Raw genomic sequence first — 27,868 nt, forward strand, 5'->3', positions numbered from 1 at the left:
GACTTTGCCAGAATTTAGAGCCATTATGAAAGATGGCATCCAGCTAAGCTGATGAGTCATTTTCACAAATTGTGTTCATTGGACAGAGGGCATTTACAGCCAGAATCCTTAACTTACTGTCATCCAAACAAGATGTCACATAATGAGTACTATAAGTTAATCATACAAAAAAAGGGGGGGACAGTGCAAATTAAAACACACATGATGCAGGCACAAGGAATCTTATGGCATCTAAATACCAACCAATTTATTATGTATCCATGAAGGGATGCCCATTTATAAGGTGCATGAAGTACTAACTACCCACAACTAGTGGATTCTCTGTACACATAAAGAATGCAGAGTGTAAACTTTTCAAGGCCTGTTTGGAGACTACATTTTGCTGTATGTATAGTCATACCTCATGTTATATTTGCTTCATGTTACGTTTTTTCAGGTTGCATCCCGCAGCAACCTGGAAATACTGGAAAGGGTTACTTCCGGGTTTCACTGCTCATGCATGTGCAGTAGCGCTAAATCGCACTTCACGCATGCGCACAAGCGCCAAATTGCACCGTGCACCTGCACAGATACAGCGCATCAGGTTGCGGACTTTTCATGTTGCAAACGGGCCTCCAGAACGGAGGTACCACTGTATATCTGTCTGTATGCCATAAGCATGACTAATGGAAGGCAACACATCATGGAAGGGGACTTTAACTCACAAAAACTTATGTCACTATAAATCTGAATATGGAACATTAAATAAGTTTTGTTGCAGACAGATATGGCTACCTCTCTAGAACCTGACATTATGCAAATATGACTGACAGATTAGGAGTGTCAAACTTTTTATCTATGAATGCGCGCACACTCCGTTCAAAGTTACATTTTAAAAAATAGCACCATGCATAAGTAAGTTCAGCACTTTGTTCCAATTTGGAATAAAATTTCAGACCAAATCCCTCCATGTGGAGGAAAGCATTTTAAAAGTGATCCTTTGAGTCTTACCTGCTCGTACTCCTCGATACTGGGGGGTTGCAAACCTGTCCCATTGGGAAACTATAATGGCTGTGATGCCCAGGACACAGATGACAATCAAGTAGATGAAGTAGGGCTGAGGGTTGCAATAGAAGGAGTAGTAGAGCCATGGGACAAAACTGCCCATAATGAGGAGGGCGATGCCAGAGTAGTCTAGTCTAAGGCAAGGGAAGAGAGGGGGAAAGTTGTTTCAGGAAGGTCACATGAAATAGCCTGCTCACTGATTGCACAGCCTCCACAGCACCCAACAAGCCTAGCCTAGTTGCATCATTGTCCAGCTTCTGCTGCAAGACTTCTGTGGCTAATAAGGTTCCTACTGTGACCACCCCTAAACAGCAACTTCCAAATATTAGCAAAGACAGACAAACCTTAGGAGAAGAGCTCTGATCTAAATTCTTAAATCTTGGCCTGCTAACCACAATGTCAGGAATATGGGCAGCCCATCAATGGCTGAAGTAGAGCTCTTAGGCAAATTCCAGTTTCTCAGCCTGGACCCAACAGCTAAACATTTATACACTGACAATTTTCATAGTGCTTCACATACATTTTCCGGCTATGAAGTCACATTGAACCACTACAATACTTACTTGGAGAATAGTCTTGAGACACCTTCTGAATGGCAGTAAACTGTGTGGAAGAGCCATGAGAAGGAGAGGCAGAGAATGGCTCCCAAGAAGAACACTCCAACCACTACCTTCTCTTGTACAGGTGCTACAAAGGACATGTTTGGCCGGAACATGTAAAAGATGCCCAGACACAGAAAGAACACACAGCCTAAACAAAGAAAAATAAATGTTACAAGACCTGCTGAAGCTTGTGCGAGTGTAGCGGGAGAACCCAAAAAAAGCATCACAGCAAATTCAGTACACTTGAGAAATGTCATGTCACATTTCTGTAGATCATCTGACTTAACATTTGCAAATCATTGAGTGAGGTACTACATATGCTTTGAACAGCTTTGGGAAACCCCTGGCCACATTATGCACATCATGTTAAAATGTGGTTTAGTGTGTTGTGCATGGATTGGAACATGGTGGAATGGGTGGCCTGATATAAAGCTGGAAACAGATTCAATTTGCTGTTTGTTTGCACTATTTCTCCCAAATATTATGAGGCATGGTGATGTAGCATACAGAAGTTGGGCTGGCACAATTATGACCAATCGATGAACCAAAGGGCTTTAGGTTTATTCCAACCTAAATGTTCTGCCAAGCAAAACAGTTGCTGACAATAATGTTTAAAGTATGCAAGCTTAGCTCTAGTTCTGTCCTCCCCAATGAGCCAAACAGAATATGGTCACTGCAATGCCAACTGAAGCTAATTTGAGGCCTGTTCCATCATTAGTCCCAAGAGCCAGGAAAGGTCCAGTAAGCACAGGCAATTAAGCTTATTTCAAGGGCAATGCTGCAGTGAGAAAGCCACACAGAAGTACAAAGCACACAATTTTTCTGCAGCATTGCAATTCAGATGTCCCAGGTTGAAGCCTTGGACCAAGGTCTTGACTCAGAGCAGCACATGCATACCAAAGTGTTTACATTTTCTTCCTAAAAGCTGTTAGTGAACAGCAGTGTTGGAGCAGAAATCTGAATTATCTTTCTGGACAACAGGAAGAGGATTCATGTAGCTCTGCCAAGTCAATCTGAGCATCCTCAAAACATTATCAGTGATGGGGTGAGGGGAGTCCAACACAAACAGAAAAGGGGGGATTTGCACATCTGAGTAATTCAAACCAAGTTAGTTGGTGCTGAACAAAGAGAAGTTATTCTACTGAACAGGCATTTAGTAAGATTACTGAAGGGGAAAGTCACTGCAACCCTTTGTCCAGGATTCATCTATGCAAGTATAATTCACCCCAAACTCTTGCCCAACATATCCTGTAGAGTCCTGTAAGATGTGCTCCAGGCAATCTTGCTCTTGCTATTGGATCAGCAGTAAATTCCAAAGTCTATTTCCTTTGCTTCTTAACTCAGTTATTAGTTATAAAAGATAAATTCATATGACATTTACATCCAAGTCAATACCTAGTAGGTGTGTCCAGATATTGCCGGTCTCTGTGTGTATTCTGAAAATGCTTTTGAAGCAAGCCCGGAAAGAGGGCATGGGTGGGCGGTGCCCATGCAACAGGTAATCGTTGTCCTTCAGCCAGTCGGGCAAGACGTCAAAGGGGATGACGCGCCATCTGCCCTCCCACACCTAAAGGGAGTAAGGAGGGGTTGTGTTAGTCCTCCTGTGGCAGTTTCCCAAGGAAATACACATTAAATTTCAAATGGAAAAAGCAGTATAGAGAATAGTTCAGCCACTGCACTCTTCCACAAAATCCACCTTTACCACCACAAATAATTTTGAAATTAGTATGAAGTTTCAGGAAACTGAAAAAACTGCTCCCTGTAGTGTAACACATGAAGGCAAAGAAAAGCCAATCCAAAGCACCCCTCCATGAAAGTTTGGGAGCATGTTTGCCATTCTAAAATATGAATCACCCAAAGTCAAATATTCTGAGACTACAGTGATAGGTGGAAAAAAGAAAGATGGTAACAATGGAGATTCATTAAAGTTGGGGTTCATATATTTGTAGAAATTTTGTTAATAAAACCTGCATTTCCAAGGTCATCCTTCCAGTTATGAAAAGATAGCAGCAAAACAAGGTAAAAATAATATTCTCTGTTCTGATTCTGATGTTAGAGCCAGACACCAGCATAAACTGTTTCCCTTTAAAATTAGCCAAGGAAAGTCAAGACCAGTAATATTTACACAGCTCACAATGAATTTGTCCAGGGTGGCATTTCAATAGAACTGGCTTTTTTCACTTGGGACGGTGGACACAATGAGGCTGCTACACAAGGGAGACAAATGGTAATCTCCAAACAAAGATTTGCAAAGGCCTGAAAGAGAGTGTGTGGAAAAAGGTGACCTTGTAAATTAAAGTTCTCTGACCCAGAAACACTAGAAGCAGAGGGCATTATTCTGCTTGGACTTCCACAGATGTTTCAAAAAAGAGGCTCAACAGTTGTACCATCATGTTTAATCCTACATTTCAACGTGTAATCCCTATCATGCTAAACTTTCTAATTCATCCAATTACTGGAAGCGCAAGATCCCAACACGTACAGTGGCAGCATCAGCCAAGACAACAGAACTCCTTGATGGCCACCCACTGTGACTTGGCTCTTTGTTGCCAGAAGTGCATGCACTGCTAGCCAAAGGACCCAACAGCTGTGTGAAGCACACCAGAGCATGATGGGCACTTGCTTTGCAGCCTCTTACCTTACATACAAACTCTTCCATCCTCTCCATGGCATGGTGAGCTTGGAGAGGCAGCATCCCCATAAATCCTTCATCCTCATGAGCTGCATCATCGCTGCCAACATGATCAGAACTCTGAAACATAAAAGAATTGTTGAATAACAAGCAAAAACAAGTTTTGCTTTCAGTGACTTAACATGGAATTCTACTATCAAATATGAAGCCAGATAAGCACACAAGTGTAGAATGTTCAAAAGAAACATGTTCTCTAGCTGCATACTCCAGAATTAGGTTCTCTAGCCAATGCTGTTGAGCAAAATGCAATGGAGTTGGTGGTCCCCAATTTGTGCTATGGAAGGGAAGAGACTATTAGGTATAGCTGCCACTTTGTGATGCAGTAGCAAAAAAGGCTCATGCTATTCTAGGCTGCATCAACAGAAATATAATGTCCCAATCAAGGGAAATAATAGTTTCACTCTATTTTGCCTTGGTCAGACCACACCTGGAGTACTGTGTCCAGTTCTCGACACCACAGTTTAAGAAGTATATTGAAATGTGTGCAAAGGAGGGTAACCAAGATGACAAAGGATCTGGAAATCGAGCCTGATGAGGAACAGTTGAGGGAAGTGGGTATGTTTAGCCTGGATAAGAGGAGACTGAGAGGAGATGTAACAGCCATCTTCCAAGCTTGTTGTCTCCTCTGGAGACTAGGACCCAAACCAATAGCTCCAAGTTACAAGAAAGGAGATTCTGAATAAACATCAGGAAGAACTTTCTGATGGTAAGAGCTGTGTGACAGTGGAAGAGACTCCCTAAGAAGGTGGTGGACTTTCCTTCATTGGAGGTTTTTAAGCAGAGGTTGGAATGCCGTCTGTCATAGATGCATTAGTTGAGATTCCTGCATTGCTGGGGGTTAGAATAGATGACCCTCTGGGTCCCTTCTAACTCTGTAATTCTATGATTCTATTACTCCCTTTTAGAAAGATAGACAAAACTCTGAATTTGATCATGCTTTTTCCTTTCTTTCAATGTGAAATAAGATGCGGTTAACACAGCATGAATGCATTTTGCAGTTTGTTGCCCTTGCACAGATTATGTCAATCACCAACCTATTTACTAGAAAAGAACTGTTAAACAAACACAATTTGCATGCCTTTGCTTATGAGAATCCAGTTATTAACTACAACAATGTTTTAGGAAGAATCGGTGTCAGGCAAACTCACTGTTAAACTGATTCTCTTTTTTATTGTTCTTTGCTTTCCCCAAACATCTTACCTAATTGCCTAACTGTAAGATTGCACACGAAGCTGCAGTAGACTTAACTGGGCCACTGGGCCCAGTGTTGTCTACTCCAACTATCAGGGGTTCCCTAGAGTCTCAGGCAGATGCCTTTCCCAGTCTAATAATGTGACAGTCTTTAAATGGAAATGCTGGTCACTAAAAATGGAACTTTCTATAGGCAAAGCATATGAGCATTGGATAGTCCCTTTCCAACATTTAAGAGCCTCTTCAATGACCCAGGAAACTTAGTCAATTCTCATCTGTACCAGCCAACATTAGTAACTTTTAATTGAGGAGGCTCACATTGAGGCTGGCACAGAAAGAGTTCCTTTTCCAGTCATTTATGCATCTTCTGCCCGTTAATGTAGTTTTACAATACTGTAGCGCAAGATCAAAATCCTACCTATACTGTACAGAAGCACCATGCACTTTAAAGGACAGTCAAAGGTAAAGCCCTATATATACTAAGGTTTTTTAAGGGAGCAAATAATTTATTTCAGATTGACTATCATAAATGAAAACAAATCCTTAGTTATTTTCCCAATGTTATTTAATATGGATTAGACACTTAAGTACTGTTTTGCTCCCACACAGTGTTAAGAATCTTTCTTATTAAATGTTCAGAGAAAACTTTGCTAACTATGCTTTCACTATAAAAAAAATCAAGTTAATCAACATAGGAAGAGCACTACTGGATCAAACCAAAGGCTTACGTAGCCCAGCATTCCATTCTTACACTGGACAATCAGATGCTTATGAATCCTGCCAGAAGGACCTGAGTCCATTGAGAATTCAGAATCACCAATACAAAATTCTATAATTCAAAATAATTTAATCCGAGATCATTGAAAGTACATACAAATGTGCACCAAAGGTGATCTTAGCAGGATCTGTTCTTCCACAATAAACACCTACCTGCAAAACAGCCAAGCTGCTAGGTTAAAAATCAAGAGATTGGGTGGTGGAGGTAAGAGGAAGAATAGAGAAAAGAGGCAGATCAATTCTTAGTGAGTTTACTTTCTCTCCTTCTCACCAGTTTGGCAATCTTCCCATCTGTCAATATATTGCTTTTGGTTTTAAAAGAGATCTGGGAGAAAGCAACAGTTCAAACATAAATGAAAAGGGTACAGTTCCTTCCCTTTGTTTCCTGCAAGAATGAACAGAGAAGCTACGTAAGTGACTCAAGCAGGTCTTAAGATGGTCACTGGAGAAGGTCACTAACCCAGCTTACAGATTCTGTACTATTCAAAGCTGCTCACACTAAAGCAGCAACCAGCATACATACATCATCACCTACGCATGCTAGAACTCACCTCCACGTAAGGCTTTATATTGGTTAAGAGACCCACTCGAAAGTCACTAATGACCCATCAGAATGTATATGCAACTCTAGAATACTTGGCACACACTTATTCAAGCACACTGCTTACTGAGAAAATTCAGAATTTAACAGCAAATACAAATATACGAACTTGAGTCCATTGTGCTGCCTAAAACTGCAACCAGTTATTCTACAAAAGTTGTATGTGATAAACTGAATGGATTGCTGCCATCAAACAAAGAGGCATCTTCCTGGTTAAAATATGCAAGGCAGTGCAGCAGAGATGAAAGGATGTGGTGTGTTTGTTTGCCCTGCCTACAATTCCTGAGCCTTTTCCACTTCCCCTCATTCACAGCTAAGGAAGCTGTTTAGGCTTGCAATTTTACTTAAACATATATCTACTTCAAAACCGTTAAAACCCAGAAAGAGCTTTCAAAAAAAGGAGATTCCTTGTGCACCTTCAATAATGCACAAACTTTGAGTCTCAATATACTAGATCCGACAACAAAAAGAGAACCTAAGCAAGCAAGCAAAGCAAGCAGTTTTCTATACTATATGGAAGCATGGTTCCACATACTCTACATGAAAACCTGCCTGAAGAGCAGCTACAGCAATCCACATCATTAAAGATTCAGATGGTTCTTTTGCTCTACGCACTTGGATCTAGCTGTCAACATTTATTAAAACAGTAACTCTCCACAAGTGTATTAAAGCCCTTTAACACGGTTTATAGACTGCAATGAGCTTGTCTACCAAGGATGCACCCTTTTAAAACCAAGTTTAATAAGCTATGCCTAGGTTTCAAGTTCGGCCAGCAGAGTATCCCTTCCCCCACAGTTTTTCTAGTTTCTGAACACCTAGCCCATAACCTCAATTGTGGAGGATTTCACCTCTTCTCTACTGGCTTCAGTTAGTTTTTGAAATTGGACCATACTGGTCGTATTCACACATGATGCTAAGCCAAGTGGAGTTTGTCTGTCTTAATCATAACATGCTCATACTTTGTGCCGGTGTACCTAGCTCAAGCTCTTCCACCTCATTCCTCCCTTATGAGTGGAGAAACAGACCACGGGAAGGCTGGCTTAGTGTTGGATCTGAACCAGCACTTGTGATTTGTTTCTCTTCAAAAAACATAGCCAGGAAGCCTAGAACAAACATTAGCCTTAGGCTGGTTTGTTTGAAAAGTATAAAGCCACAAGCACTACTTTGAGCATAATGTTAAGCCAGCTACTCCATAGTTTGTCTGGGGACATATTATCTGGGGACCTATTAATCTGGGGATATTTATAGTACAGAAACTCACATTGGTCTTTATGGCAATACCTAACAGACACATGCTCCGTCCTTTCAGCCACAGAAAGTAATTATTAGGCAAAAATGAGAGAGGTAGGTTGTTTAAGTGTACAAACAGTAAAGTCAGGAACAGACAGGTCACCCATGTTCTGTTCTCTTCCCCAAATACTGCATTTGCAGATACATTATTGCAATGCAGTTCATTGGGAAGAGGGACAGAGAAGCAAAGTGAAACATTTCAAGCCTACAACAGAGATTGCAGTATCTTGCAGCAATGTGACTCTGGAAGGAAGCTGTTCATCTAATTGATCACAAGGATATTTTGATTGGCTGCCAAATGGCTACATGGGCATGTTTGGTTCCAGGGACTCTGCAGCCTCATCACAATAGAGGTGAAGTGGGCAACATGTCACTCTGCAAGCAGACCATCTGGATGCAGTTAATTGCTATTCTGAAGTCAAATGCAGAGTGTAGTCATTTTGTCTTCAGAACTGGTATTCAAGGTCACAGTGATCTATACTGACCTTCAACTATTAAGTCTTTTAAATGCTGCAAGTTACAGAAGATCAACTAAGTCTCACTACTTTTTTGGAGAAAGAAACTCATGGGGAAAGGTCGGTACAAGTCAGGCAAAGTGCAACAGTTAAAAGAACGCTTAGGATTTGTAGAAAAGGGTGTGGGTGTAAATGGTACTCTAGTAGTTAGTGGGCATTACCATACCAATCAAGATAGCTTCCCCACATATGGCATGACTGAGGATACTTACCTATGCACAAATCTACTCCCATTAGTATAAAAAAAACTGCCCATGACAACAGCCATCATGGGACTAAGCACTAACATCACTCAGAAGAACACCCTGCCTTCAGGACAAAGGCATTCAGAATTCAAACAAGATGAAAAATAATGGAAAAGATAAGGCATAACAAAAAGAGTAGAGAGGGATGAAGTGAGGATAAGAGTTGTTATGAGAGTCCAGAAACCCTTTGTAAGAAATGGGGAAGAGGAGAGAACTGGCATAACTGGAGTGTACACATACTCCTTATAAAATAAGCTAGACAGGCTCCCTGCTTGTTGTCCTTCCACCGACAGGTGAAGACTTTCTTTTTCCAAGAGGCTTTTGGGAACTGACTGCTTTTAATGAAAGGGCTGGTGCAGGGCTGCTTTTATTGTAATTATTGGTATGGTTTTAATATATTTTATATATGTATATAGTTTTAATTCTATCAAGGTTTTGTTGTTTTATCATTATTGTTTTTTCAATGTTTTTAGCGGTTCTTATTTTTATCTGTAAGCCGCCTTGAGTCCTGTCAGGAAAAATGCAGGTTATGTATAAATAAATAAAAGAATAAATAGCCGCTTAGTACAGGCAAAGGCAGGAGCTAGACAGTGGGGGGGGGGGTAATTGTGAGACAGAATGAAGTTAGAGCCCTTGTATTAGTATATCACATTAACTGGTCTCCTTCAGTTATAAATGCAACTTAACAGAAGTCATGAGGGATCTGTCTCATGAAGAAAAAGGACAATGGATCTACTGATCAAAATATGATGTCTGCAAGATACAACAAACTCGTGAGGCAACCTAAAGGCTAACAGATTGATTGTGGCATAAGCTTTTCGTTGGCAGCCATGAAACTCAGCTACCCCTCTGGAATGTGTTAACAGGAATTAGAACTGTTCTCTGATCATGGGAGAGCTTATTACATATTTCAGGTTTTCTTTCCTTTTTCTTCTTAAAGCCTACAAATCACAAGCTTTATGATAATTTGTGTCTGGGCTTAAGCAGACATATTAAAGAGCTCCTTCGCTGCAAAGAATTCTTTCTTCCTGCGTGTTCACACATATTTCAGGTCACAGCAAATCTGTTTGCTGGTGTTCAACAGCAATGCAAGAGATGGCTGTGTATGCATCTTATCTGGGGAATGACTAGGACATTCTGACACTGGGCAGACTGAAGAACAGCACCTGCCCAAGAAGGCTCTTCCCCACCTCTTTTGTCCATATGCTAATTCCAAAAGCAGCTGTGCATGAGAGTGACAGGCTGCCTGGCATTTGACTTGCTAAGTAAAGCAACACTTCATATGCAAAGGGGGCGATATGGGGGAAGGGAGAGAAAACAGGCTTATGAAGCATGCTAAAAGGAAACAAGATACATAAGAAATTATACTGCTCCAGAAAACCCTGCTTTCACCACCAGTAATTGCCAAAATACCTTTGCTAGCTCCCCCTTCTACCTGCTGCCAGAAAATGGAAATGTGATCTATTTGCTTGATGCAGTGTAACCTCTCTTACATTGCAAGAGTAAATGAACCAAATGCCTTCTTGTCTTTCTCCTACAATCAAACTAGGATCTCAACAAGTTATGGTTTATAAAAGCAACTGATGAGCAGCGGTTAGAAACTGGGATAGGAATGCTAGGAGCCATGTGGCTCCTGGGACGTAGGTTGTGGGCACCAAAACAAAATGTCTAGGCGCCTTTTCTTTTCACTGGGGGGGGGGGAGTTGCCAAGAGAATCAGGGGGTCTGCAGGGTTGTGCAACAGCAAAAGACATGTCTTTTGCTACTGCACTATCCTTCCAAAAACCTGATTCACCCAGCAGCACAAAAAGGTGCATTTTTTGCTGCGCTGTGCCCGGCAGACGAGCTGACTGCAGCCAGGCAGCTGGAGATGCTAAGCACCAAGTGTGGCTCCTGGACATCTCCATCCAGTCGCAAAAGATCAGTTGCCAGTCTAGACTAAGCTACACAAGCAACATCACACTACACAACTTTCCATGTTAAGTGAAAAAGTCCAGGACAGTGCATAGCAAACCTGGTAAAAATAATGACAGAAGGGTATCCACCAAATCTCCACCTGCCTGTTTTTTAAAGTTGTATTATGTGAAAACTTAATTATAATATTTATTAAAAAACAAAACAAAACTCCACCGACCTCTATACAGTAAGGTCCTGTTTATTTCTAAAATGGCTGCCTCTTCCCTCAAGAGGACAATAAATTGGCAGAACCATGCATTGTGTCCGCACATGATTACCTTTCAGATACTGGCCTTTAAAAATTATTTTTAAAGTTCAGAGAGAAGGAATCCTAGAAAGTAATATTTGTTGCTATGAAAGCAGAAATAGCTCATCACTCATTGGGTAAAAGAAAACACAGAGGAGAAGCAGCAACAAGAGAAAAAAATACCAAGGGCATATATAGAACTTGCCTTTGCTGTATCCAAGACACTGAGACAATTCTATGCGTTTACTAACCAGTTCACTATATTAAAACAATGCAAAAGCAGGATCTAAAAGTGGAGAAGTTGTCCTACCATAACCAAAAAAATTAGAAAACATGGCAATTGAGAGATTGTGGGATGTAGTGTAGAGGCAGGGAAAGAAGGATTGTCTGAGCATGTTATTTACAGAAATACAAAACCTTAATAAGGTGCAAATATGAGTAGCTGCCGTGCCTTGTCTCTTACATTTTATTATTTATTTTTTAATAGAAATGTTTATATGCCACTGTACCATAAAAATGTATCACAGCGGTTTATAGCAATATAAAAACACAAAACTAGATAGTAAAAGCACAAAGAGCTAAAAACAAGTTAAAAGCAATAGTTGTAATAAACAAATAAAGGACATAATGGCATACAGCAGGTTGACCTTCCTCTTCCACACCAGGATGCAAAAGAAAGCAACAGGTTTCCAATGCCTTTCCTTAAGGATGAACTCTAAATCCCTTGTTCTTAAGTATTCATGTCAGTATTTTTTATTTGGTTTCTATTCTTTTCCTTCCCATTTTTACTATGCTTGAGCACAGTTTTTTCACTTTCAAAGTAGGCTTACTAATGGATTCTTTCCAAAAGGTCAAACAGCTGAATTCAAGAGTCATGGAGGCCCTGGCTGCTTGACAAATGTTCCAGCTGGGTATCTGCCATGAAGAAGCCTTCCACTGACTGAAGAGTCAAGTGCTGCGCTTCATTATCCTCTGCACAGTACCAAATGCTTCAGAGCAAAGGACCCAAAATTTCACAGACACGCTTCTAGGCCACACACTGCAAGTGCACAGAGCACCACAGATGCAGGAACTTTTAGACAAAAACCACCATCAATCAAGAGCAGAGGGCTGTGGGAGCTGGGGGGGAAATGTGAAGAAAACAGCCTTTTGTTCCCTCTCTGTCATTGGAGGATTAAAGAAAAAAGGGAGAGAGTCAAGTGCAGGTTTTCAGGGCTGTACATAAAAAGCCCATTCATCAGGTGATAAAAGTCACATGCATTTGATTGTGTCAGTTTAACAAAGTCACAGTGAGAACCATTTCTTTAGGAGATATCAGTGACTGAAGAACAGCAGGGAGAACAAAGACACTCCAACCATTCAAATAGCAAAGGGCAAAGGAAGATAAATGCCATGAAGGAGGCCAGACAGTCCGGCACAGGGCAGAAAAAAGCACCAACAGCTTAAGAAAACGTGAATATTCACTAGAGCAACTTTTGCCAACCTGGTGCCCTCCATACATTTAGGACTGAATTTCCCATTAGCCCCAGCCAGCATGCTGACTGGGCAAAACGTCAAGGGGGTACTAGGTTAGCAAAGGTTCCTCTAGAAGAGTTACACCCACCACAGTGAAAATAAAAATGTGTACAATAAATAATCCAATTATCATTTGCATGCCTGAGGACAGTCTGAATTATCACCTGGCACCCCACAGGCTTTCTTTCTTGGAGAAGTACTCCAATACCACTGTGGAAAAGATGCGCTTTCCTCCGTCAGAGGGAAACAGACACACGGTAGGGTAAAGGTGATCCAATAAGCGTCACTCAGCTTTAAAACAGGAAGTCTTGCTGATTTCAAAACGTATTTTAAGTAAACATGCTAAGCATGACAGACTTCAGAATAAAAACTTGCCAAACTATTTCTCCATAGAAAAGGAAACTGAACACACAAGCAGTATCAAATACAAATGCATTTCACAGTGCTTAGACACGCAATGTGAATAACTGACATTTCCTTTTTCAAGAGTGTTTTGTTAAGTGCCTGAACATTAACAGAAAAAAATGCCAATTGTCGGAATTAACAAAAAGGTGCTGCTAAAAAATTCTGATACAAGAACTTTTCATCACCATGATGTGCCCTCCCCAACAGACACTTCAAAGGAAACAGGTCTAGCATTGTCACAACACTGTTAATACTCATAATGCTTTACGGTTAAGATTTCTGTCTTGAAGCTGGATAGGCAAGATCAATTGGGAGAATTAGAGGGCCACTTCAGACCCACCTCCCACAAGCTTGCCTTACTATCACAGACTAGCCCATTCACCTCAAGTCTCTATGGGAAGGATCAGCAGTAGCTAGCATCACTGTACACGTGCCATTTATTCTGGGTGGGGCCTGTGCTGGAGCAGCACAAAGTGATTATGAAGTGGCAAAGTGAAGAAAGGAAGCAGTGCAGATAAATTTTCAAGGAGGAAGACAACATAATAGCATGGGCCAGGTATAAGGCAGCTTTTGATTTGACGTTCCTTCCTAAAGTTGAAAACCTTCTGTAACACCTCCACCCTTCACTTTGGCCGAGGCTGCCTTCTAAAATCGTAGATCCAGAATATCTTACTTAATGGTGTATTTTTCATTTGATAATGAAGGGGGAGGGAGGAAAGAGAAAGAGGATTAAGAGTGCACAATCCTATGTATATCACTCAGTAGTAAGTTATGCTGAATTCAAGGCAGCTTACTTTCATTTGTGTGCAAGATGGGAGGCAAGGGAGGGGGAAGGAGGGTTCTGAGCATTATTTTCACTTGAAAATCCTGTGACACTTCCACGTAGAGCAGATCTACAAGACCGAGGTTCTGAAAATGCCTGAACAGTATTTAATAACAATGGTTCTGTTCTGAGAGTGCCTGTTGGAATCATGCATAGGATTAGGTTGCAAGAATATAAAAATGCCTGCTTTCATTCTTTCCTTTTCTACTAGTACCGTATTTTTCGCCCTATAAGGCGCACGGGCCCATAGGACGCACCTAGTTTTCAGGGGGGGGAAATCAAGGAAAAAAATATGATTTCCCCTCCACAGCTCTGGGAGCAGCGGACAGGCTGCACGCAGCCTATGCGCTACTCCAAGACCTTCTCCCTGCTTTTGCGGGAGGTGGAGGAATTCCCCCACCTCCCGCGAAAGCCCACAGGAGCAGCGCGTAACTCCTGCAGGCTTTTCGACCAGGAGGGAGAAGGGACTGAAACGGCTAGTCAGTCCCTTCTCCCTCCTTGGGGAAAAGCCCCCAAGAGCCGCACGCTCTTTAAAGGCTGCACGGCTCTTGCGGGCTTTTCTGCAAGGTGGGGGAATTCCCCCACCTCATAGAAAAGCCCACAGAAGCCGCGCAGCCTTTAAAGAGCGGCTCCTGCAGGCTTTTCGACCCAGCTTGTGGGGCTGGCGGTGGGGGGAAGCGCTGCTTTCCCCCACCGCCAGCCTCAAAGCAGGGTCGGGGAGCAGCGCGAAGGCGTCGCTCGCCTTCCTGCTGCCCCCCATCCTCTGGAGCTGGCAATGCGGGAAGTGCTGCTTTCCCCCACCGCCAGCCTCAAAGCCGGGTTGGAGAGTAGCGGGAAGGCGTCGCGCACCTTCCCGCTGACCCCCATCCTCTGGGGCTGGCGATGGGGGAAGTGCTGCTTCCCCCCACCGCCAGCCTCAAAGAGCAGACTCTCCTGGCTTCAGCGAAAGCAACGCGAAGCCTCCGGAGCAGGCTTCAGAGGCTTCGCGTTGCTATCACTGAAGCCAAGGAGCCTGCATTTGCCCCATAGGATGCACACACATTTCCCCTTCATTTTTGGAGGGGAAAAAGTGTGTCCTATAGGGCGAAAAATACGGTAAGTATCAGATACTTTCACTTGGGCTAATCAGTGTGGGGAGGATGTATCCAAGAATGGAGGGTTGGCGAGAACTTCTAAAAGGTATCCTTTCTGCACTTAGAACAATATAAACAATAATAATCACTGTAACCAGGTTTTATGTAGTAATTTTAGAGCCTGGTGTTAATAAAACCAAGGGCCTTCTTGGTGGCTGCTCCTAGACTAGAGACTTTGGAACCCCCTACCTTAGACTGGTTCTCTCCTGGTTGTCCTTCTGCCAGCAAGTGAAGACTTTCTTGTTCCAACAGGCTTTTGGGAAATGACTACTTTTAATGAAAGAGTTAGCACTGTGGTATTTTTATCACAATTATTTGTATAATGTTAATAGATTTATATATGTATATAGTCTTAATTCTATCCGTGTTGAATTGTTTATTATAGATTGTTTTTTCTATGTTTTAAACAGTTCCTATTTTTATCTGTAAGCTGCCTTGAGAGTCCCGTCAGGGAAAAGGGCAAAGTATAAATAAAGTAACACAGGTGTAAATTGTGGTACCGTACAAGCAGACCACTTCAGTGTATGGTTTCATCAGAAGATGCAGCTAGTAATCAAAACTAGCTCTGTCGCCAAGCAGCCACTCCCAGTAGTGACTGGATGTGGCAAAAGAAAAAGAAAGAGTAGATCCCACAAACCAAAAGCTTGTCCCCTCCATTTGAAGCATCTGTTCCTTTGTGTAAGTTTGCTTTCTCTAACTACTAATTCAGTGCTTATTTCCTGTGCTCTTAGCCACTTCTTTTCTGCACCTGCACAAAATTTATTAGTAAGGATGGGTAAAGGTACCCCTGCCCGTTCGGGCCAGTTGTGTCCGACTCTAGGGTTGCGCGCTCATCTTGCTCAAGAGGCCGGGAGCCGGCACCGTCCGAGGACACTTCCGGGTCACGTGGCCAGCATGACGAAGCTGCAGCTGGCGAGCCAGCACCAGCGCCGCACACGGAAACGCAGTTTACCTTCCCGCTATAAAGCGGTACCTATTTATCTACTTGCACTTAGGGGTGCTTTCGAACTGCTAGGTGGGCAGGAGCTGGTACTTACGATCAGCAAGTCCTAGGCACTGAGGTTTTACCCACAGCGCCACCTGCGTCCCTTACCCACAGCCTAAGAATTTTCATTCTTAGAAGTTGCACAACAGGCTTGAAATGAACCCTACATCAAAGCATTGGCATTAGACATTTTGTTAGAAACAGAACCTGAAACCAGTTACCTTTTTTCCTTTACAAGGTTTTTAGGCAATTCCACATACATGTAATATTTGTTTATGCCAATGTATTATGCCACCCAAACCTTAGCAATGGTCACAAACAGAACTTAAAGTCAGAGTGAACTTACAAATGTTCTTATACTTTATTACATATCATATAAAAATATATGTTCTCTTCCCATTTGGGGGAAGGAGGAAAAGGGGAATTTCGTGTAATGATTAGAAAGCCAATTACATTTATTAAGTACCTTATAGTCATTATGATACTGACTGCTAAACCATCAGCCCAGCAATGGATTTAAATGATACTATTAACACTCCTGCCTGGAAGTAAACAGACCTTCTAAATCACTTGGCTGAGTGTTGGAAAAACTAGGATAGGATCACTGGACTGCTTTGTGTGTGTGTTTATATATTGGTACATCAACTAGAACTGATACAAGGAAGCTAAATTGAAGGGTTATTGTTTCTTGGGTTTTCTCCCAATGACACAACTGAAGGAGGTGCTGTTCTACTTGCACCCTGTGTTCATATGTGGAGGCCAAACTAAACACTCTTGGATCCAACAATCCTGTTGGATTCCTAGGTAGCAGCCTGTGACAGAGGACTTTACAGCAACTTTGGAGGTAGACTGACTGTGCCCCTCTCTCAAAACCCTTACAACTTATTATAAGCCCTGGTAATAAGTTCACCTTCTTTTGAGATTCTTGTGCAGGGTCGCCCCTGGAGACAGTTCAAGAACTTCAGTTCCTCCAGTACACAGCGGTAAGACTTGTCAAGATTCTCCAACATGAAGTATATTTGACACACACGGTAACAAAACCACTGGTTACCTGTTCATTTCTGGGATAAATTCAAGATGCTGGGGTGTTGTTGTTTTTAAAATCCCTTAATGGCCTGGGTCTTGGACACTGTGGAATAGCCTTCTCTGATAAGAACCATACCCCTATAATTGTTAATTTATCCCTAAGTTGTTCAAGAAGGTTTGATGCAACTCCCTGGCTAGATTTCAGAGTACCAATTATTATTTACCTTTTCCAGTTCAGAAGATTCAGGTGGCTCCACTAGGAGGGGCCCCTGCTCACTGGATTGGTCACTATCAAGGATTTCCTGCCCAGCAGGATCGGGCATGTGTCCCTTCCTGAGCCGTAGTGCTGGCTCCAGAATGCTGCCATTCCCGAGATCCGTTGATTCGTTCATGAGACCAGGGTCTTCTCAAGAAAGGTTCTTATTTTCTCCGGCAGGAAGCGATGACAGACTGGCTAGTCCTGAAAAAGGAAACAAAACTGTCATTCATAAACACGCCAGCATATAATTATGTTAACATCCAACTTATAGTCACTTTTGAAGATGCTGAAAGCCAATCATGGAGAATTCGCATTTCCCTAGGACTGAAGTAAATAAGCTTTAGAGGAGCATCTGTGGTGTTATGAAAGGTAAAAATTACCAATTCCATGATTCAATTTAAATACAGAGCTTTTTAATGTGTAGCACCAATCCACTGCAAAACAATGTGGATACTGTTCACTGCAAAGCCTATCTTGACATTTGGTTCTCAGTTAAGCATGATCACAAGACCAGAGGTTATAGCACAAGGTTCTGTCACCAAAGCATGTGTCTTATACACCTCCTAAAGGGAGTGAAGACTACCAAAGACTAGTCAGAAATACTTGTAAATGTCATCATTTTGATAGGAAAATCTTGTACTCAGCTGACATAAGCTTAAACAAGTATCTTGAATGGTCTCCACTTCTGTATTGTATGTGCGTGTCACAAATGGAAGACAAAGGTTTTGCAGAGACTTTATAGCTTGTAACTAATCTTCAAACTTTAATTAGTAAGAAGCTTTAACTGATTAATCAGGCAGGGCAATTTTAATGATGAGTCAGGGAAGACACCTAATCATTGTTCAAGGTTGTTCTGGTGTACAGTAAGCCTGCTATTTATATGGGGGCTATGATCTGGGGATCACACCTAAAGCCAAAATTGCCTATAGTCAAAATCCATTAGGTTCAAGTGGGATTGCCAAAGCCATTACTCCTGAAACCCTGCCCCCTTTCTGCCATGTCATACATAAAGCTGAATGTGTGTACATTGCAGGCTTGCTGTATTAACATACAGGAATAAAAAACTAAATACAGAAAAAGGCCTTTTACAATGATGGACAGCTTTTGTATTTTAAGTTTTCTTATGGCTCTTGAGGTTTCGCTTATTCGCAAATTTAATCAATTATCTTTTTAAATGGCAGATTAACAGACACCCCACTATATCAGAACCCAATTATACAGGGTGAGTCTTTTAAAAGAGACCTCGTGGAACATGTGTACTCTGTATCCACAGGCCCTCTTTTAAAGGACTCACCCTGTATATTCACTGAATGTTATTTTGCATCATCCAGTTGCAGGCAAGAGTGTGCTGTTTGTAGTGGAGATTAGTGTTTAATTGCTGGCTGAATGAATGCAGCTCTGGGGAGTGGTCCAGGGCCTGTCATACTATGACAGCAGCTCCTGCCATGGGCGGTGGGCTCGACTCCAAATGGGTTTGCCATTTTGGGTCATAATTTCAAGGAGACACAGGGTCAGGGATGCTCCACACTGTCAGTTAGGCTATAGAACTGTAGGCCAGGCACTGCATGAGACAGGCCTATGACCCTCAAAGAGGGTGTGAGCCATTTTTAAAAACTGGCTATAGTAGGCAGGTGTATGGAAAGGTTTGCCAGTCCATTTTAGAAGGGAACGGAGAGTGTTGGGGTTACACACAACTAATTCCCAGTGTTAGAAACTGAGATATGAAAGCTAGAAGCTAAAATGGCACCTTAAACCTAGGTTATAGGCACAGCAACGGAATGTCTATGTGCCCTTTTTTATAACAAGAATACAAAGCTGAAAATTAATTATCTTCAGCTAAAATCTTATATTCATTTTTCACATGGTCTAATCCTCATCTGAAGACTGCAGTAACAAAGCCATGCTTCCCCTGCCTGTACCCCTAATATTCTAATGGTCTCTTCTCCAGTCTTCAGAGGAAGTAGGGAGGCAGAAAAAGGTCCTCCTTTCCTTCCACTCTACAAATTTAATCTGAAATCTTAGGTTCAGTACTGCGACCTAAGCTCAGAAACTGCACACGCTAATTAAATTCCTTGTCGTAAAATGCGCCTAGAACAGTGGGAGTTTTGAACACTGCTAATTCTAAAGAGAGACTCCCATAAAGCTAGTTGCTAACACAGTAGAAGCTGGCAATTATCTCTAAATTACACAACCAGATTTTTCACATTTTATTTCCCCACTATGCCATAAAAGCATTGTGCAATTTCTATTTACAATGCCTACTCTTACTCTTAGAAGAGCATGGAGACCACCATGATTTAGGCAGCTCACACATCCTTAAAACCAAATCTAGAATCCCAGGTACATGTCCCAACAGCAATGGGATTTATGAAAAGTGAACTACAGCTACCTACATTGTGAAGCTTTCTGTCAAAAGCTAAAAAGCCAAAAGAAAAGCTAAAAAGCCCAAAGAAGAATACACTAACCATGTATTTCAAGATTTTAATACTGTGGTTGCCTGATTATATACACAAACGTATGTACACATACTCTAGGAGGGCAAGAGTGTTCTGGGTTGGTGGAGGTTTTTCTGTTTATGGCAACCTAATAACCTAAGTCTAAAGTGGGGGAAAGAGCTTTTTCCAAAGCATTTCCAAAGCATTTTATTCCTACATTAAATGTTCAAATGCTCTAACAATAGGACATTACTGTAACCAGAGCACTAATAAAAGCAGCATCATGCACTACATTCAAAAAGCAGAGAGCCCTTAGAGAATCATGCAATTCACCAAGACGCTTAACTATTTTATATAAAAACAACAACCATCAACCTTTCTTCTGCAAATAAAGACCAGTCTCCTGGGGAAACTTTAATGCCTGACATACTAATACCAAGAATTCCTAGGTCTTTCTGCTTTATGGAGAGGAGCCCATCTGAGGTCACTTTCAATGTAACAATGAGAATGTGTACAGTTCCTTTTTGTCAATGGGGGAAGTAACACTTTGCTAACAAAGAGACATCAGTAATACCAAGACTCCAGCAGACAGAATGTGTGTCCCCAACAGCTGCTTTTTGTTACCTGTAAACTGCTGATAAACACAATAGCTGAGTTTTTCAAACAGCAAATTGCCTAGGCAGACAACAAAGTATTAACAGACAAAAATAAAGGTGTCCAGGGACTAGTAAACTTCCACAGTTGTCTCTAACACAGAACTTGCATACAACATGGCCTCTGATAAAATGCAATGGCAATATGGACAGCCAGTGTGCCTGGCTGTTAACCAGAAGGTTAGTGGCTCAGGCCCACCCAGGGATGGCTATGGGCAGGATTTCTGCATTGTAGGGGGTTGGACTAGATTATTTTTGGGGTTCCTTCCAACTCTATAATTCGTGTTTGAGGTTTCTTTTGAGAGCCAGGAGATTATTTACAGAAGAGTTCTCAGTAGTGTATAGTGTCTGTCTGTCTGTCTTTCACACACACACACACACACACACACACACACACACACACACACTATCTCAAGCCCTGTCAACTCACACTGGCCAGGGCAGAAGGTGGGTCAAGTTTCACTATGACAGCACCAGGGCTGGTGTAGCTGAGGATCTCTTGGAGATCTGCAGAACTTTGGATCCAAAGCCTTCAATTTCAGGGCTTTCTTGTTAGCTATTACCTTTCTGCCAGATAATGTCAGCAGTAAATAGAGGTGCATACAATATTTAACCTTTAGCACTAGAAGCACATATGCACCTTTGGTCATGGAAATGCTCTTCCGTGTGCTACAGTCATTTTAAGTTATACAACCAAGGACTGTAGCAGCAGATAAGTGAGATTACATCACCCATGTTAACGGAAACACACGGCTAGAAAAACACCAGTTCTCCTTTCCTCAAGTTTGTATGATTGGTAGAAGGAATGTGCTTTGAAAAATGCTCCAAAAATGCTTTCCTGTTCCCTACTTTCTGTTAACAGTTACTGCCATTATTGACCATTAGGGGAAGAGAGTATAAGCATCTTAAAAATTCAACTAACTAGCTATCTTAATACCACAGTGATGCAACCAGAGCAACTTCAGATTATGCAACAACAGACCTTGAACAACTAGTTCATACATATACAGCAATTAAGGGGTGTAACTGTCCAGCAATGTAGCCATTATAGACTAGTAACTTTTTCATGTGGAATCAGATACAGTGGTACCCCGCAAGACGAACGCCTCGCAAGACGGAAAACCCGCTAGACGAAATGGTTTTCCGTTTTGGAGACGCTTCGCAAAACGAATTTCCCTATGGGCTTGCTTCGCAAGACGAAAGCCCATAGGGAAATCTCCGGGACAGGGCGTCTTGCCCACTGTCCTCGGACCTCCTCCCGCCGCCAGGCTTCGGAAGGCTGCTCCGAAGCCTGGCGGGGGGTGGAGAGGTTTTTTAAAAACCCCGGGACAGCGGAGGACTTCTCCTTTGTCCCGGGGTTTTTTAAAATGCTGGCGGGCGGCAGCGAAGGCTTCTCCCCGTTGCCGCCCCTTGCTTCAAAAGAGGGGACAGAGGGAAACGCGTGCGCCTTCCTCTCTCTCCCCGGACCCCTCTTGAAGCAAGGGGCGGCAAAGGGGAGAAGCGATCTTCTTCCCTCCGCCCCTTGCTTCAAAAGAGGGGAAGGCTGGCGGGGCGGCGAAAATCTTTGTCCCCCCTGGCTGCCTTCCCGGGAGGGCTTTTAAATCGCCCCGGACAGCGGAGAAGTCCTCCGCTGTCCGGGGCGATTTTAAAATGCTGCCGTGGGGGGGGGAGCAAAGACTTTCGCCCCCCCCAGCCTTCAGAAGAGGTCGGGGGACAGATTGTCCCTGGACCTGGTCTGAAGTCGGTTTCCATAGGAACGCATTAATTGATTTTCAATGCATTCCTATGGGAAACCGTGCATCGCAAGACGAAAAACTCGCAAGAAGAAAAAACTTGCGGAACGAATTAATTTCGTCTTGCGAGGCACCACTGTATAGAACTGTGTTTGCTCTGCTTACAAGTGTGAGGTCATGTGCTAATTTTAGTTATAACTTGGGTTTGCAAACTCAGAGTTGCAAAAGGTCTGCCCTTTGTACTTTTTATGCAGTAGAGTTACACAAGAGATAAGATATGTGGTTTATATAATAGATTTCTCAGACAATTAGAATCTTGTATAGAAGAGGGCTGAATCACAAAGATAAATACACAAGTTAATATTAGTACAAGTCATGTCCATTGGTACAGGGTGAACCATATAATGTCATTCTAATATAATGTTCCAGTTAAAGAAGGGCATTCTTGAAAATATATTAAGTGATGCTATCTGAACATAAATCCCATATGCACATTCCAGCTCAAGATAAGAATCACTTGGTGCACTTAAAAAAAAAAAAGCACTTTAGCAGCACAAATATGGCATGGCTATGAGCAATGGCCCCAATGGAAGATTCACAGGCATGGCCTGACAATATCCCTCAGAGCAGTGGTTTTCAACCAGTGTGCCATGGCACCCTGGGGTGCCTTGAATGATGGTCAGGGGTGCCGCAGCAACACTGGTCTCTGCTCCCGTTTCCTTCCCTCTCTCCTCTGATGCCCCCTCGCATCTCTGCCTCCCAAAGGCTTGCACAACTGTTTATTGCAGTAGCCCTGGCTATAAGCTCTGCAGGCAAATGGTGCCTCTGGGAGGCACCTCTCTTTGGGGGGCTGCAGTTCACAGACCAGGTACTGCGGCAGCAGCTGCTCAGAGGTCTCCCAAAGAGAAGGGAGAGGAGAGGCAGTGAAGGGAACACTCCACAAGGGAGGATATTCAAAAAAGGGTGAGGGGCTGCCAGCTCTGCAAGCAAGGGGTGACATAACTGGGCTCCTGAGCCCCACAGGGGTGACACAGAAAGCATGTAGTTAGTTAAGGGAGCGGTGGACTCAAAAAGGTTGAAAACGTCTGCCTCAGAAGTTTCAGGCTCTCTTGTTTTGTGTATATAAATGTTTGCGGTCAAAGTGAAAGATAGTTCATTGTGTATCTATCAAAATATATCCCTCCTAGCCTTTTAGTACAAAGATTTGCAGCAAGAGTCAATATAGGCTGTCAAAGTTATAATCATAAAAACACAAAAGAAGTATAATTTTGAACCACTCCTCTAGCCTTCAGCACTGCTCTGGCTGTCTGGCATCCAATCCCAAATCCTGCTGATTTTTCTTTGCTTCCCAACCCAAACTCCTGTTTCAGTATGCCCATAGCTCTGTGCTGACACAAATACGGGGGCGGGGGGGGGATGTTGTTGTACTTGAACTCATGCTAGCCATTGGATGATATTTAACTACATGATTGATAAATGCTGAGATTTACAATTAAGAGTGGTTGCAGTTCTGTATTACTACTCTCTGTAGCTAAACACAGAACCTATCTCATTTAAGTACTAGGGCAGACATAACACGGACATGGCACAACATTTACCATTCAATCAAACCTGTGGCATAAACATTTTCCATGACAAATGAACAGCAGTCTATAATTAACATTGTAATAACTTTAATTTAAGCATGAAACAAATATAAAGATTTACTCCATTCAGATATCATTATGTGAGCAGAAGTTTGAAGGAAAAGTATTTGTCAAGAGACAGTCAAGGTTAAGAATAGCACTCTGGTCACAGCCATGTTTGAACTGTTGACAAACGTGACTATTTTCAGAATAATAGAGCCTGAAGTACCACATAAGCCAGAGTAAAGTCAACCCTTAAGAATGCAACGTTGTCTCATTTCCTTTTTTAGAGCAGCATTTTACTGCAGAGGACACACACACACAAAAGACAAGGCAGTTTTTTACATGGGTACACATTGGCCTTAATGCAAAGATTACAACTTGGCTCAATGAGTTCCAAGAAATAATATTATCATAAAAAATAGAACTATGATATTGACAATTATCATTTGTACTCTAAGAAAGCTTGAACATTTTGTGGGTAGTAAGTCCTTGGCAGTTGTCTATGCTCTTCAAGTAGCATAGGGATCTTAAAATCCATTTGCTAGTCCATCAGGCCAACTCAAAGATGCATACGTCCAATCATGTACATCTACATGTAAAGCAGATGGAAGATTGTGACCACTAAGGGAGACAAGCAAAATGCCAGAATTTAGAAGTTTAAACTTCTATCCAGTGGCATGCAATTTATAAAGCTAGGCATTCCAAGTATGGGAGATATCGCAGATATAGCCACCCAGAGTGGCTGGGGAAACCCAGCCAGATGGGCGGGGTATAAATAAGGAAGTTGTTGTTGTTGTTGTTGTTGTTGTTGTTGTTGTTGTTGTTGTTGTTGTTGTTGTTATAGCTCAGAAGAAACAACTGAGTAAGCCATTCCCTATTAATTTCCCTACCAGTTTTTCAAGAAATGCAACTGAGAGCACAGCCCAATTGCCATATAAATACTATTTACAAATCCCATATTACAAACCATACATAAAATCTACAGAGACACTCCTGGAATAGGCTTCAAAAGTCTGTGCAACCACAGAATGTTCAATCTGAAGTAGTTCTGTCCTACTATGACTCTGCATAGAATTAATATATGTCAGAATCCAAAGCTTATTTAACTATGTAAGGCGAAGCATTTCAGATTGTTGAATAAAGAAAACTAAGGATAGTTGATCCATGTCAGAGCACTACAGAATCATGTTTACTCCCTACTGAACATTTAATGGCCTTGAAGGATATACAAATAAGTCAAAGGCTGTCTACATACTACATACATGGATGTGCATTACAAGTTCTGAGGCTTAGATATTAAGTAGTAGTGTAGCTTTTGGTGTAAAGAATAAGAAAAATCATGCTGGAGAAGGAGAAAATGCCACCATCCTACACCATATCACCCAAAAGGCCAAAATTCTCTCTGGCAATTCAAAACTTTTAAATATTTGAAGTATACAAATAAGATTTCATAAATGAATAAGATCCACAGTGCTACCAAACGCATCCTGCAGTTTGCACTAAGTGTTAGGTAAAACATTTAATAATCATACCCTATCCACATTTACTGAGAAGTAAATTATACCAATTTCAACAAAAAATATTTCATGGTAAATACAAATGACTACAGTTTAAGAAATTAAACCACAGACTGAATATTAAACTCCAATAAAACAAGACATAAGGGTAACATGAAACACAAGTGTTTCATCTATTATATGCTACACAATCCTAGCAAGTAGAACTTTCAGAGTTTCTTACCCCTGCTATCTTGACAAACAGATACAAGCAAGATGTTGCACTTTAACCCAGTTCAGGGAAAACTGAGCTTGGCATTCACCGTGGAAGAGATTACCAACCCATGCCCAGATCCTTCAGGAGATAAAAGCCAAAACTCCACCTACAGCAAAACTGCATTGGCTGCCAAGCTGTTTTCCCCCTACAATATACTGGACAAGTTTGATCTCAATTTGCATATGGCATGCCCATTAAATATCACAGCTCCTTTAATAGGGCTACACTTCAAACTGAAGGTGCTGTATGCATGTACCCAACAATTCTTTATTATATTTGTTTACTTTAATTACACCACCACAATGCTATACAGTAATTAAAAGTGACATTGTTGTAAAACTGGTTACTTAGTTGTACAATGTGGGCTTACTTAATCCAAAAGATGCTTCCATTGTAAGCCATGAGCTTAGCCAACCAAATATATAATATCCATACCTGAAAATTACTCAATTGAATATCTACGGACATCATATTTTGCTCACCCAGCTCCAAGGACACAGGTAGAACCTGACCAACAGGATTGATTGAGGAAGAGAAGATATCTATATCTGTTGCATGACTTTGTAAATCTAGTCAAGTGATGTTCTGGTATTCAAGTATATTTTAATACTTTAGAGCAGTCAAAGCAAAACAGCAAAGAGTAGTGTGGTGGGAATATGTCCTTACCTAAATACAGAGGTTTTTTGCAGTGAAGTGAGTCTCCTTTCAGAGCTGTATTTAGAAACATAGACTGTAGTCTTTGTGAATTTTAAGATGGGCTGTTCTAAGGACAATACTTCTACATCCATTTTAGAGGGATGGCCCATGCATGCCCATACTACCCACATGAGGTAGGGTGAGTGAGATAAGGCAGTGATGGATGTAGGATTGCCCTCTAACAACTACACCACATTGCCTAAATTTCAGGGAATGCCCAGCAGCATGATCCACTTCCTTTACTTACCTAGGGTTGAAAAATATAGTGGTTTCTTTTGACTTTTCGTATTAGTACAATATAATTCCTTGCCAGTGGTTCAGCAAGGGGGAGCGGGCAGAGGAGGAGAGACCAATATTTCTTTGAGGCCTACTAGTTCTGGCAGAGTTCTCTGCTGTTAGCAGTACCCCTTAACTATCATTCTGACAACAATCCCATGACAGTGAAACAGGAGTAAGTTTTCCAATGCAAAAATGCTCAAAGACCAGGTGTTTACAGATAAACATGCATACAACTGAACTATGTGTTTCCACCTATTGTTTATGTAGGACTGTAGGCTGGCAAAAGCAAAATCATTTTACAGTGGTACCCCGCAAGACGAACGCCTCGCAAGACGGAAAACCCGCTAGACGAAAGGGTTTTCCGTTTTGGAGGCGCTTCGCAAAACGAATTTCTCTATGGGCTTGCCTCGCAAGACGACAGCCCATAGGGAAATCTCCGGGACAGCGGGGAAGCGCAGCGCGTCTTCCCCACTGTCCTCGGACCTCCGCCCGCCGCGCGGCATCGGAACGAAGCTCCGATGCCGGGCGGCGGGGGGGGGAACGCCTCCTCCCGCCGCGCGGCATCGGAACGAAGCTCCGATGCCGGGCGGCGGGGGGGGGGAACGCCTCCTCCCGCCGCGCGGCATCGGAACGAAGCTCCGATGCCGGGCGGCGGGGGGGAACGCCTCCTCCCGCCGCGCGGCATCGGAACGAAGCTCCGATGCCGGGCGGCGGGGGGAGAACGCCTCCTCCCGCCGCGCGGCATCGGAACGAAGCTCCGATGCCGGGCGGCGGGGGGGGAACGCCTCCTCCTGCAGCGCGGCATCGGAACGAAGCTCCGATGCCGGGCGGCGGGGGGGGAACGCCGCCTCCCGCAGCGCGGCATCGGAACGAAGCTCCGATGCCGGGCGGCGGGGGGGGAACGCCTCCTCCCGCCACGCGACATCGGAACGAAGCTCCGATGCTGCCGAGCGGCATCGGATGGCTTTCCTGAAGACTTGGGGTGGGAGGAGGGTTTTCCTTCCCACCGCCAACATTCAGAATGCTGTTCTGAATGTTTGCGGTGGGGAGGAAAAACCCTCCTCCCACGCAAGCCCCGGGAACAGAGGGAAAGCGCTGCGCGCCTTCCCCTCTGTTCCCGTACCTGTCCTGAAGGCTTGCGGTGCGGAGAAAAGCCCTTCTCCGCACCACCAGCCTGGCAAGCGGTTTCCCTAGGAACGCATTAATTGATTTTCAATGCATTCCTATGGGAAACCGAAAAACTCGCAAGAAGAAAAAACTTGCGGAACCAATTAATTTCGTCTTGCGAGGCACCACTGTATTTTAACTTAAACATTTATTAGATCTTTAATTTCAACTCTGAAACATCCAAGTTAACTAAGAGGTA

The 27,868-nt window shown here is 42.6% G+C and overlaps 1 protein-coding gene and 1 long non-coding RNA gene across 3 annotated transcripts in view; one reads left to right on the forward strand and one right to left on the reverse strand.

Moving 5' to 3' along the window:
- The window catches only part of ADIPOR2 (adiponectin receptor 2), a 37,440-nt gene that overhangs the window by 5,450 nt on the left and 4,122 nt on the right, over nt 1–27,868 (reverse strand). The window contains exons 1-6 of one of the 2 annotated variants that reach the window (XM_081210398.1): nt 25,495–25,608; nt 17,271–17,506; nt 4,285–4,398; nt 3,042–3,213; nt 1,608–1,794; nt 991–1,178 (exon numbers count right to left, since the gene is read on the reverse strand). In XM_081210398.1, coding sequence (XP_081066524.1) covers nt 991–1,178; nt 1,608–1,794; nt 3,042–3,213; nt 4,285–4,398; nt 17,271–17,438 — 829 coding nt within the window. In that variant the 5' untranslated portion in view covers nt 17,439–17,506; nt 25,495–25,608. Of the gene's footprint in view, nt 1–990; nt 1,179–1,607; nt 1,795–3,041; nt 3,214–4,284; nt 4,399–17,270; nt 17,507–25,494; nt 25,609–27,868 lie in introns of those variants that run through there. The other variant, XM_081210399.1, reaches the window with a different exon arrangement.
- Nucleotides 4,411–15,838, forward strand: LOC308595895. Its single transcript, XR_014012192.1, has 3 exons — nt 4,411–8,772; nt 9,627–14,117; nt 15,003–15,838. It is a non-coding gene; the product is annotated as an uncharacterized lncRNA (long non-coding RNA).

This window comes from Podarcis bocagei (assembly GCF_964188305.1).
Source record: "Podarcis bocagei genome assembly, chromosome: 10".
NCBI lineage: Eukaryota > Metazoa > Chordata > Lepidosauria > Squamata > Lacertidae > Podarcis > Podarcis bocagei.